The sequence below is a fragment of the Eschscholzia californica genome, unplaced genomic scaffold (assembly GCF_041429995.1).
Source record: "Eschscholzia californica isolate CP2 unplaced genomic scaffold, dmEscCali1.0.p SCAF_1, whole genome shotgun sequence".
Taxonomy (NCBI): domain Eukaryota; kingdom Viridiplantae; phylum Streptophyta; class Magnoliopsida; order Ranunculales; family Papaveraceae; genus Eschscholzia; species Eschscholzia californica.
In genome coordinates, this window is record NW_028238198.1 from 50,681,569 (window position 1) to 50,693,978 (window position 12,410).

The 12,410-nt window shown below is 35.8% G+C and overlaps 1 protein-coding gene across 1 annotated transcript; it reads left to right on the forward strand.

Moving 5' to 3' along the window:
• Nucleotides 1-513: 513 nt before the first annotated feature.
• LOC147567430 (Zn-dependent exopeptidases superfamily protein) lies at nt 514-12,040 on the forward strand. Its single transcript, XM_086654087.1, has 22 exons — nt 514-718; nt 915-1,138; nt 1,246-1,331; nt 1,442-1,543; nt 1,877-1,983; nt 2,070-2,170; nt 2,443-2,530; nt 2,708-2,796; nt 3,027-3,166; nt 3,277-3,448; nt 3,598-3,733; nt 3,836-3,932; nt 5,143-5,272; nt 5,978-6,037; nt 6,725-6,843; nt 7,871-7,995; nt 8,540-8,764; nt 9,720-9,880; nt 10,388-10,551; nt 11,139-11,221; nt 11,316-11,401; nt 11,820-12,040. The coding sequence occupies exons 1-22, from the start codon at nt 667-669 to the stop codon at nt 11,961-11,963; spliced, it is 2,691 nt and encodes an 896-aa protein (XP_086510213.1). The 5' UTR covers nt 514-666; the 3' UTR covers nt 11,964-12,040.
• Nucleotides 12,041-12,410: the final 370 nt, after the last annotated feature.

Sequence of the window (12,410 nt, forward strand, 5' to 3'; positions counted from 1 at the left end):
TTGCCACCATCACTACCATCATATCATCATCTACTTAATCAATTCTCAAATTTGATTTCTTCTATGAGCTGACCTTTAACTCAGTTAACTCTAATCAACAAAAGAAGACATACAACTTTGAACACTGACTAAAAGTCCTAAGGTTGATGATGGTTGTGATGGTAGCTTGTGAAGATAAATATTGTGTTGGTGGATGTGTAAGGGTGGTGGGGGTCAATGAAAGTGTATGGTTGACTGTGGTTGATGAAGTTGATTAATAGAATAGAAGAAAATTTAAATGTAAATAAGGGTATTTTTGTTCTGATTCACATGCGTGATTTGCACAACTGAAATTAAACTAGAAACAAACGTTCTTTGCTAACGTGGGTGTATAAATGAAAAGTTTTAAAAAACGGGAGTGTAATCCTAATATCGATATAAAAGTGGGGGTCAATGTCAAAATCATTCATAAGGGTATTTTTGTCTTGATTCACATGTGTGATTCTCACAACTAAAATTTAACTAGAAGTTAGCGTTTTCCGTCCACGTAGGTGTGTAAATCAAAAGTAAAAAATAAACGGGGTGCAGTCCTGATATCCATATAAAAGTGGGGTCGGTGTCAAACTCTTCCTTTTTTTTTTAATTTTATTTTTCTTATTTGTCAAATTAGGGGGAAAGGAGCAGCTTATGAATCCATTATTTAATTCTCGAACTTGGAATCTGAAGCGATCACCTCCAGGTTACCGTCTCTCTTCTTCTTAACGCTATTAAGAAAGAGAATTCCTTTCATCATATTAAACACTCCAAATTCTTCTCTGAATCAACTTATTCTTCTTATTTCTGTAATCGATTCTTCTTTTCTTTCAAATTCTAGTGTTTGAATCTTTGATACATCAATATTATACTACTGACAAACACTTGATTGAGATTTGCAGAACGAAAAAAAATGAAGCTTAAACTTAGTTCTGGAGATATTTCTGCCTTCAAATGCTTGATTTCTTTAGGGTTTATGTATGGAATCATGTCGTTTATAGTGTATACAATTCTTAACAACAAACACATTAAACCTCTTGATATGAACGCACCTCTTGATCGATTCTCAGAAGCAAGAGCGATTGAACATGTTCGAGTTTTGTCTGAAGAAATTGACGGTCGTCAAGTAAGTTTCATTTCAAACTTTTTTTTTTGTGTGTTTTTTGAAAGTTTAGTTTTGATCGTTTGATTAATTCATTGTTCATGTTGAGAATTTCGGTGAGAAATTATCAGGAAGGACGTCCAGGTTTAAAAGAAGCAGCTCAATACATAAAGTTGCAGTTAGAGATGCTATCTGAAAGAGCTGGACCAAATATTAGGTCATTACTTGGTTCTATTAGCTAAGTTTAATGGAAATACTTGATATATGAATTTGATTTTTCGGTTTATTTATCACTGTTCATGTGCTAGAATCTATGTGGTTTTGCAGAATTGAGATCGACGAAACTGTTGTTGCTGGTTCTTTCTGGATGATGTTTTTGGGTCATGGCTTAGCATTTGAGTATAGAAACCATACTAATATCATTATGAGGTACTTTTAAATTGTTCATTTTGTGTATTTTCCTTGAAGGTAAGGTGATCTGTTACTAGGCATTTAAAAAGAATTTACTAAAAGGTTCTGCAAATTCCTTTTAAGTTAATGGCTAATTTAGATTCTTTAGAAGGATAGACTGATGGGTACTTCAGATCTTCTTATATATCCTTAGTAGTAAGTCCAAACCAAAAAAGTTTGATTGTTTCAAAATGACTTTGTTTGAGTCCATTATAGAGTAATGAACAATACAAAGCTGCCGATTGTTGTACGCGATTATCATATTGGTTAACTTGCAGGAATTTCCTTGTTTTAATCCCAATTGAATTGCAGGATTTCATCAGCAGAGTCAAAAGACACAGATCCAGCTCTCTTAATAAATGGTCATTTTGATAGTCCACTTGGGTCCCCTGGTGCTAGTGACTGTGGTTCATGTGTAGGTGAGTTTGATATTATCAGTTTCTAGTTTTAGTGAGATGGCTGATACTTTTTCTTGTTAACAGCGAGTTTGTTTCCTCTTTTGTAGCCTCAATGCTTGAAATTGCAAGACTTGCAGTTGATTCTAACTGGATTCCCCCTCGACCTGTTATATTTCTTTTCAATGGAGCAGAAGAATTGTTTCTCCTGGTACGGGATGGTTTATCATTTAACATTAGCAAATGACTACTTAAATTTTTCTCTTACAGTGTGACTTTTTCTCCTCTCAACGCTCCTTACATCTTCACAAATGTATATAGATGCATAGTTTTATTTCTCTGGCACTACCTTTTGTCCCCTCAAAATTCTGAGTTCCTGGGACCATTTGATGCTGTTTATGGCTTGTTCCTTATATTTATTGTGAACTTGTTTGTTCTCAACTCATAGTTATTTCTTGAGCTAATTTCTGTGCAATAAACCAGGGTGCACATGGCTTTGTGAAGACACATAAATGGCAAAACACGATTGGAGCTGTTATTAATGTTGAAGCATCTGGGACTGGTGGCCCTGGTAATTTAAGAATCTTTCTCAACTTCTCCATATTTCATTTAGAATCTGAAACAACTTCAATTACTTGTTGAACCTGAATTTAAGCTAACAATATAATATAGTGAAATGCCTTGGTATAAGATTTTGATGAATTACATAGATACCTAACTCCTGGTTTATTTTGTTTAAAATTGACAGATTTAGTTTGCCAATCTGGACCTGGGTCTTGGCCTTCTCATGTTTATTCTCAGTCTGCTGTGCATCCCATGGCACACAGTGCAGCACAGGTTTCACTTCATATCCTTTTATAAATGTTGTCGATTTTAACATCTAGCACGCTAAAATGACAATTACGATGGCCTCGTACATTGAGTTCCCAGTTTTGAGTTTTTTATTTGTTAGTCAACAGTTTCTTGGTAGTTGCATAAGCTTGGGACTACTTAATCTTCCTCAATTTTTGATTGGCGTTTTGCTTTCGAGTTATTGATGATTGCATTGATTTAATCTATAAATGCAGGATGTTTTCCCTGTTATTCCTGGAGATACTGACTATAGAATATTCTCTCAAGATCATGCCGACATTCCAGGGCTGGATATTATCTTTCTTTTTGGTGGATATTTCTATCATACATCCTCCGATACTGTAGACAGATTATTGTATGCATTTCAAGTGCTACTTTGGTACATTTTTTACAATTTCTTGGAGTTTAACATATATATACCTGATCCCAAATTTTCTCTTATACGTGAGAAATTCCATCGATTAGACCTGGAAGTATGCAAGCGAGAGGAGAGAATTTGTTCAGTTTGATTAAGGGTTTCACAAGCTCCCCCAAACTGCTAAACGCCTATGAAAGAAAGTCTGTTTCAGCTCTAAGGAATCAAACAGAGGATGATGAGGAGCGTGCTGTTTTCTTTGACTATTTATCATGGTTTACGGTATGCCGTAGTGCTTCGTGATTCATGTTATCCCCATTGGTTAAATTGGATATATAATCGTGCCCTCTCTTTATGGTCATTACAGCTACAGTATATGGATGCTTTTGAGAGATCCTCGACAGATAAATAGCTTATTTTCTCATTTTCAGGTGTATTATTCTAGAAAAACAGCTCTGGTACTCCACAGTCTTCCCACTGTCATCTTTCTTCTCATGCCTTTCATTTTGCAATTCCGTGATGCTGGTGTTCTTTCTTGTTTCAGAATTTTATGTGACTTCATGAAGGGTATGATGGTTGTTATTCACTTGCTGTTTTACCTACATAATGCTTCAAGCATGCCACTCGAATCGGGAGCTTAACAAGGACTTTTAAATTTTTATGTTTCAGGAATGCTTTACCATTTAAGTGGAGTTATTCTAGCAGTCATTTTTCCTATTATCTTTGCCATTTTGAGATTGCTTTTCTCTGGCTATGCAATGAGCTGGTAAAGTATTTTCATTATTTACTGGGTTTTTTTGACTGTACCCCCTCAATACTAATTTGTAATCGAGTTTACCCCCTCAATAATTGATAATTGAGTTTACCCCCTTGGACTTACTATTTTTGTTAAAAACACTTGAAGAATGTTAGATGTGCGGAAAAAGAATATGACTACCAAGAATAACTATCTATGAATGTGATTTCAGCAATTGTAGTATCGTACTTTAGTGTTTGTTTTATCAAGGATATATTTTCTAGAGACTTTTTTTTGTCGTAGATTATTTAAGTTATGATTCCAATTCCCTTATGCCAAACAGGACTCTAGTGTTTTCCCAAAAATAATAAGTTCAAGGGGGTAAACTCAATTACCGATAATTGAGGGGGGTAAACTCAATTTATAGTTAATGTTGAGGGGTAAGGTAAAAAAACCCTTATTTATTGGTTCTGTTGTTTCATGTTGTACCTGGAGTTCCCCCTTAGTTGTTGTAGAACTTTTGGGTCTCTATGGTGGTCTTCATGGTTACTCTAGCAGATTAAAAATAATTGTCAGGGAATTTGTTCTCAGTTGAAACAATTCACAATCTGGGGAAGTACCATCCCGGTATCCTGATCAGTACTTTTGGTCATTTGTTGAAGCTGGGCATCTGTTTATATTGCTGCAGATATGGTGTAAATAGTATCTTACCCAGTCGATGCGTAGTAAATTGCGACTAAAGTCGGGTCCTTGCTAAGTCTGAAAGTACATGACATCAACAGTAGACAAAAAAACACACACATAGAATCCTAAAATTCTCTCCTAAAGCAGTATATCAGTTCAAAGCAACATATAGAAGTTCTTTGAGAAACTTGAAGTACAAAAAATAATGCTTACCTTCTAAAGATAAGTAACAATACAAGGTCCAATCATATCTATGATAAGATATTGATGCTCTTAGTCGATGTTCTATGATATCCCATATGTAGCTGCCTGAAGGAGAAACTGCTCAAGGTTTGGGTCGTGCAGTGATAAACATGTTGTTTGACCCCATCTCGTGGGTGTGGTGGTTAGTAATAATTGAAAATTCACTTTGATTTTCTGCGAGCACTGAACCAAGATTACTGAGGTTCTCTAAGAGCCTGTACGGATGAGGGTAATCTGTAAATGGTCTGTGCTAGTAGATTTTGTAAGTGGAGCAATAGGTACTGATTCTTGATCCAAAAACTCACTAATGCAGGTTTTCTAACCCGTATTTGGCTTTCTTGATGTTCGTTCCTTGCTCACTTGTTGGCTTGCTGATCCCAAGAATCGTCTGGAGATGCTTTCCGCTCTCTCAAGATGTTTCAGCTCTCAGAATATCAGAAGAGGTAGATATCTTAGTAAGACCTTAGTCATCAAATAAGTCTATAGTATGTTAGCGTTCTAATCATCACCAAATAGTTATACAATGATTTGTAATTTTGTATTTTTCCCCCTTTTGGAGAAGTATATTTGGGTGAGGATTGAATCGTCTATCTTGTGATACTCAGAAGTTTATGAAGTTGGTCTGGACCACCTCATACTATTAGACCACATGTACCTCTAAGATGCCACAAGGGATTTGAACAATAAAGTCTAAACTTCCATTCCTGGTTGGAGCTTTAACCGCTTTTCAGACTCCCTTGGAGCTATGCCTCTAGATGCTTTCCTCTTGTGATTAGAGGGCAACAAAACATGCACCATATTTTGCACAAAAATAGATGACTTCATACACTAATACTTAGTATATAAACAAAAGTAAGTGCATATGATTTAATGACTGATAAATTTGAAGGACATCCTACTCTAAAATACATGTTTAAGTACATTATTATTGCAAGGGGGTACTTCCTTAACTACTTCTATGACTGAAACTGTAACTTCATAATAACGTCACAACTGATCTCAGAAATCTTAAACGATCAGATAAATTGACGTAGAAGTTGTAGTCTTGCGTGGATAATTTCTATTGTTTGCCGGTCAAACTTGATTAATATTTACTTTTCAATTGTTCGGAAACAATGAATCTTGTTTCTGTTGGATGAATCTTGCAGGTACTGGGTGATGAAGCAAGGTTCTGGGGGGCTTTTGGATTGTATGCATTCATAACTTTGGTAGGTTAAACACTCTATATATGTATTCACAATCTTGTCACAGCTTACCAGTTGTAAGGTTGTTAATTAATATTAAAGAAGCCTGCCTGTAAATTTATGGGCATAGATCAGTTTATTCATTTTCTAATTTTTCCCATCAAGGAATGTTTACTTCGTTCTTTTGAAACATGGAATGAACATATATAAAAGAAGTCAAAGGAAACACCTGTGAAAATGTTCTATAGTTATCATTCTCACGAAAGACTACTCATGAATCATTTGTATGTGGTTTATATGCTTGCTTCCTATGGATCCCAATCCAAATGTGGTTGCGTATATCTTTTTTTAGACGAAAACTATTGGTTTAGACCAACTACTGTACTTCAACTTCCTAGGGCTATAACACTTCTAACCTAATGACTTAGAACTAATTGCCTCTTTAAGTTGTACTAGACGACCTAGATATAAGAAGAATCAGAAATTTTATATTGCTTGCCGAAGACCGCTGCAAGTTCTACGTTGGATTTTGTTGCCCGAGACCAATTCATGCACTATTTGCTATCTTCATCTTTTTATCGTTTTAGAAACACATTAATTTGCATCTACTTTTTGGAAAAAAATACATAATATAGTTTGTTTGTCCATATAATGTATGGTTGGAGTGAATAAAAATACCTGGAGTTAAGTTATTGAATTCTTTATGTACAGGTTTACCTAGTAGCTGGCATGGGTGGAGGGTTCTTGACTTTTTCCCAAACATGTTTTATGCTTCCTGCATGGATCCTCTTCTGTCTATCGAACAAGTTGTCTGGTCATCAATCACTCAAGTATTGTCTAAAACAGTTACTTATTTTTAGTTTCTACTTTCTGATATGTGTGGATAGATTAGACATCTTTTTGCCAAATCAAAATCAATATTTTACATCGCTGGATAATATTCCATAGAATAACTCAGATTTATTTTTTCTTTTTGATATGGAGAATAGGCACTTTATCATGTAGGGTAGTATTACTGTATTGGTCTACTTTGATGACCTACTAAAATTTAAGTCCGGAAGCTAAAGACCTGTGTTATTAGCGGAGGGTTATGATTCTTAGTTTTGGCGTGAAATTGCTGCTTAGTTCAAATATAAACTATTGATTTGGCCCCGATTGTTCTTTTTTTACTTGCAGTCTTACTTATTCTTTTTAATTGAAAAGAAAAACATCTAGATGCTTCGACTCTGTTAACTTAGTTGCATCCTGGCTACTCTGTACTTATGATCCCACATAACGCGATGACTTCATAATTGGCAAATTTTGTTTAGTAAATAGTCTACATGCATAACTATATATCTTGGATAAATATTCATACACATTTAGCTGTTAGTGTATACACTATACACCTGTTTGTGCATAAAATGCTTGTTTAGGATAAGCCATCGGATCAGTTTTTGGTAATGACTTCATCGTCACTTCCTCAGTATAAAAAAGTTCAATCATTCTAAACCATCTGCATTTGTTTACTTGTATTTCAAGTTGGATATGGTTAGATGCTCCAGAGAGGCTTGTTTATGTGTGAATCATTGCCACAGAATAGGAGATTTCGTTTCTGGAGGCAACCCCAAATTATCTCCATGCGGAGGTCTACAGAAAACTATATAATGAATGTGTATTAGTTGGTTTGTAACTTCATAATTGATTACGTAAATTTTAATCAAACAAAACATGTTTGTACTGTCCATCGTATACTTCATATATTTTAATTTTGTGTCTTGGAAATCATTACATATTTGAATGTGTACAATTCTTTGTTCAGTTGAAGTATTAATTATTAAGTAATAGGTATTAACTACTGAGTGATATATCATGCAGGTCAACTATAAGTTACGTCATCCCTTTAATTCCATGTCTTATATACTCTGTCTACTTTGGTGGGTTTCTTATACAATTCTTGATCGAGAAGATGGGTATGATGGGTTCTCTTCCGTTTCCTTATGGTAACTTTTGCCAACTCCCATTTTTGTAGATGATAATTATATTTTGTAAGTAGTTATATTATCTGTAGGGGTGCAGTGCACTATAATATGTGCAGGGTAGAAAGGACGCTGGACTTACTGCTGGATGGTCAGTACTTAGGTCACTATCTAAAAGCAGATTGATTTAAAAACTGAACCCAAAGTGGCAGAAAACTTGTATAATATATTACTTGCTTGAGCTTTTTTGACCATCGGTCTGGTTATTTAGCTTCCTCAGGCTGCTGTCATTTTGACTTTTTGAGAGATGTATTTTCTCAAATTGGTATATTTCATTCTATTTCCAAGTTTAGATTTGTCATTGAATTTTCTGTCTCGAAAAGTATCCATTTAGTAGCTTCACATAATTCCGTCTTATTTTCTGAAGTTCCTCTAAAGTGTGCCAGACGGCATGTGTACATGTGGTTCTAAATTATACAGCAGAGCTATGAGTAGCTAGTTGTACATTTGCTTATATTCTCGCGTCCACTCAAAGGGTATTTCGTGATTCAGGAATTTCTGTTTGCAGGATATTTTGTTCCTGATATTATTGTGGCAGGAGTAGTTGGGTTTGTGACAGGATGGTGTGTTGGGCCATTAATCCCTGTTATAGGCTACTGGTTAGCGAGATCATCCATTGTGCAATTCTTGCTACATATAAGCGTGCTTGCCTTGGCCCTGTCTTCCCAATTTTTCCCGTACAGCTCATCTGCACCAAAAAGGCTTATATTTCAGCATACAATTGTGACATCAGGTAATTTGAAAACAATAAATCTGATTTGTTAGTGATGCGTAATCTTCATAATACAAGTCTACAGCAGATCTACTCAGAAAGTCAGATTACCAAAATGTTGTTTTAGTTATGTTTGTTTTCCTTTTTGCCTCCAAAATATAAACATTTGTTTGGAATGAATGAAGTCATAACTTGAGGACTTCATTTAGAATGGGGAGTGGAATAGTAGGAAGGTGTTCCATTAAGTTATTAAGAGATCCCATAATGTGCCGACGGTCAATATAAGAAAATAAGCGAATTACCTATGTAATACTAGGATACACTTCTCAGATACTCCCGTCACTTCAGTAAGTATAATGTGAGTTTTATACCTACATCTTCAGCGAACTTGCATTTAATCGGTGTTAGGACCATGAAATACCACCCTAGGTTTATACCTTTTGTGTTTTATGTAACAACGATTGGTACCCAAGATGTCGGTATAAAAGACATGTGTATTCATGTATATGCATCCCATATTTCCGTCTCCACTTATCGTACATATACCGCACTTTGTACCAGTGTTGGATGCTAATACCCGTCGGTTCCATTTTCACTACCAAATACTAATAGTACGGGAATAACCTTTTTTGTGGAAATTGTATTAAGAATGTCGCGAAGAATGAAGACAGTGAAAGACTAAAATAATAAATAAAAAAAGGGGAGAAAAAGCCCTAAACCCCATAACCTTTTCCTTTTAGGCACATATCCCTTTGTTCTGTGCACTTAAGGTATCAATATCATTAAGAAATATATGCCCATATATGTTGTTAGATATAGACCTCACTTATATGCTTATTAGTTGTGAGATCACGGGCATTTTAATATTTATTTTCGTTACTGTAATTCACCTTTTTAAATAAGTGTAGGTTTATTATATTTCCTTAATTATCTTTGATTCACATCCCCCGGGAATGTTCTCTGATGAGAATGGCAGATGCAAACTCAATTGCGGAGTCCAGTTACGAATTTTCCGTGGTGGATTCCAATTCCTTACAGTTTGTTTTCAAGCACTCTCCTGAAGCAACAAAAGAATTACAGATCAGTTCAAAGTCATCTCTTGAACACTTTCACCAGTCTGATCGAGGCTCTTGGTTGGTACGTACTGAAACACCATACCTATAATCTGTAGAACTCATTAACTTGAAACACATTATAGTTGCTTCTCTTCAATTGGATTCTTAAACAGTATCTAGTAGAATTCGTCACACTTCTTAAAATCAAACGACACGTAATTCATTTTGAGATTGCTCTTCTGAACTTAAACTTTTTCAAGATAAAAAATAACATAGAGTCTAGGTTTATTTACTTAAGATTTGCTCTATAAGGTTCGGCCAGATTTTGTGATCTTTGTGGCTTCAAGTAATGGTGATACTAGGTTGTGTTTCTTTTTTCTTGTTGTCACACTCTTAACTCTTCTGACCCAAATAGACAGTGCAAATCAGCCATTAAGACGAATCAGACATCAGGAGTCAACAATTAGAAACATCCTAAAATCTGATTGTAGTGAACTCTGAACTCTAGTTAGATTTCAGAACTGACTTCGGAAAAGAACAATTACTCTCGAATCGGAGGTAATGAAATGACTGTTATTTTCTCGTGCAGGTGTTGTTTCCAGTATCTCTAATGTTTTCTGGAAGCTTGAAATTCCCTGATAGAGGTGATGATATATTGAAGCAATATTCACAGTTCCCTCACTTATCTTCTTATAGGGAAGCTACAGTTTCTACCACAGGATCTCGAAAAGTGTTCTTGCAATTCTCCTTAGGGTAAGACTGCTACTCTGCAATAGTGCAATATACGTGTAACTATTTGAGGCCAACTATTTGTAGTTATGGTAGCCTATTTGTAACTATTAAGACCAACTACAAGGATCTTGTCTAAATTATTCTGTCAAGACTACGTTTACCAAATCACCTCCTCTACTTGTTAATCTTCGAGCATCTAGATGCCAAATCACATGGAAACAACACCTACATATTACATTCACATCTAAACCATGATTGGTCGATATGTCGTATAATTTATTGAAAAGCACATCAAGGGGACTTAGATTGTTAGTTTGTCCCGTTAAGCGAGACAGGGACTGGTCTGTTCCAGGGCAGAATAAAGAGTTTCTATAGAGGGAGTTGGTTTACAGAGGCTACTCTTACGGATTGATTTATATGGGGTAATTACTAATTAGTATAAGCATGAAGAAATACAAACATATTACGGGAACCATAAGTTGAGCACGGGCTAGCCTACTAAGTGGCCCGTTCCTGTAATGTTTTGAATAATGCCCCTGTACTGGAGAATCTAGGAAATCAGACTTCGATTTAACACCGGTTGCAATTGTTTCCATGTTCCACTTCAGATCGATAAAGGAGGTTTGGGTTTCAGTCCTCAACATTACGGGTCCTTTATCTGGATGGTCTTTTGCTGACAACCAGCTTTCAGGTAATTTAAATTCTAAACATGATCATACAATTTGATTGTTGCTTTTGCCTTTTTGGTTGTTCATAATTAGTCGAAGTGATGGAATAATATACAGCTCCTGAAACGGTTGATGGTGGTCCTCCATCATATATTGTTAGACTTAGTGGAAATAGCAAAGAGAACTGGAATTTCTGGTTAGAGGTAAATTTTGAGTTCCATCCTTCTATCATCTCTCTCTATCTTATGCCTAAGAAAAAGCGCGGAGGCCCGATACTTCCCATGGGCGTCCAAGTCCAAAATAGACCATAGAAGCCCGAGGACTGGTAACGGGCAGGCCTGTCAGGCCCATTGAAATAAGCAGGCTGGGCTCGGTTGAAATGTTTGTTTTGACATGTTACCCGAGCCCAGCTCGCTTATGAGTTATGACCACCCGATGGTACCTAGGCCACCTTGTTAGCCCAACAACCTAACCGTTGAGGCCCGTCCGGATGTACTACCTGGCCGTCCGAACGTACTACCTGGCCGTCCGAACGTACTACCAGCCCGTCGTTACTCATATAGTATTCGTATACAAGTATGTACGTATGTAAAGTTTCTGTCTTAAAATTCAAATTGACAGGCGAACTGTTCTGAGCCTCTAAGGGTGGATGTAGCTGTATTAGAGCAGCATTTGGTGGACTCCTCCAAGAAATTGAAAGGACTTTTCCCAGATTGGGTTGATGTTACTGCTTATTCAAGCTTCTTGTCAAGTTATATCACTTGATTAAAAAATATGTACTAATTATTACTCAAGGTATATAAATTCTGGGGGTTTAAACAGATGGCTGATCATTTTCTCTCCTCGCTCATCGTGATAGAATCGCATGGCATATAACATTCAAACTCTAAAACTTAGTATCATTTAAGATTTTTAGAGTTTTTGTTAAAACATCTTTTTCAATGGGATACTATATTAGACACTCCATGAAGATGTGCAGACATTTATTGTGGAGACTCTAAAATTAGAGTATGACACCTCGTCAAACTTTAAAATTAAAACCAGTAGAAAGTCTTTCTTTTTAACTATTTTTTTCCTCTTAAATTTGAGTATCACGAGTATCAAACAGAGTTAGCTAAGAGATCTCTTTGGAGATAATAACTTTTGAATTGTCTCTATTTTCTCATTTAGGAAAGAGGAGTTTAAATGACACTTAAAAGTCCAAAATTTGGG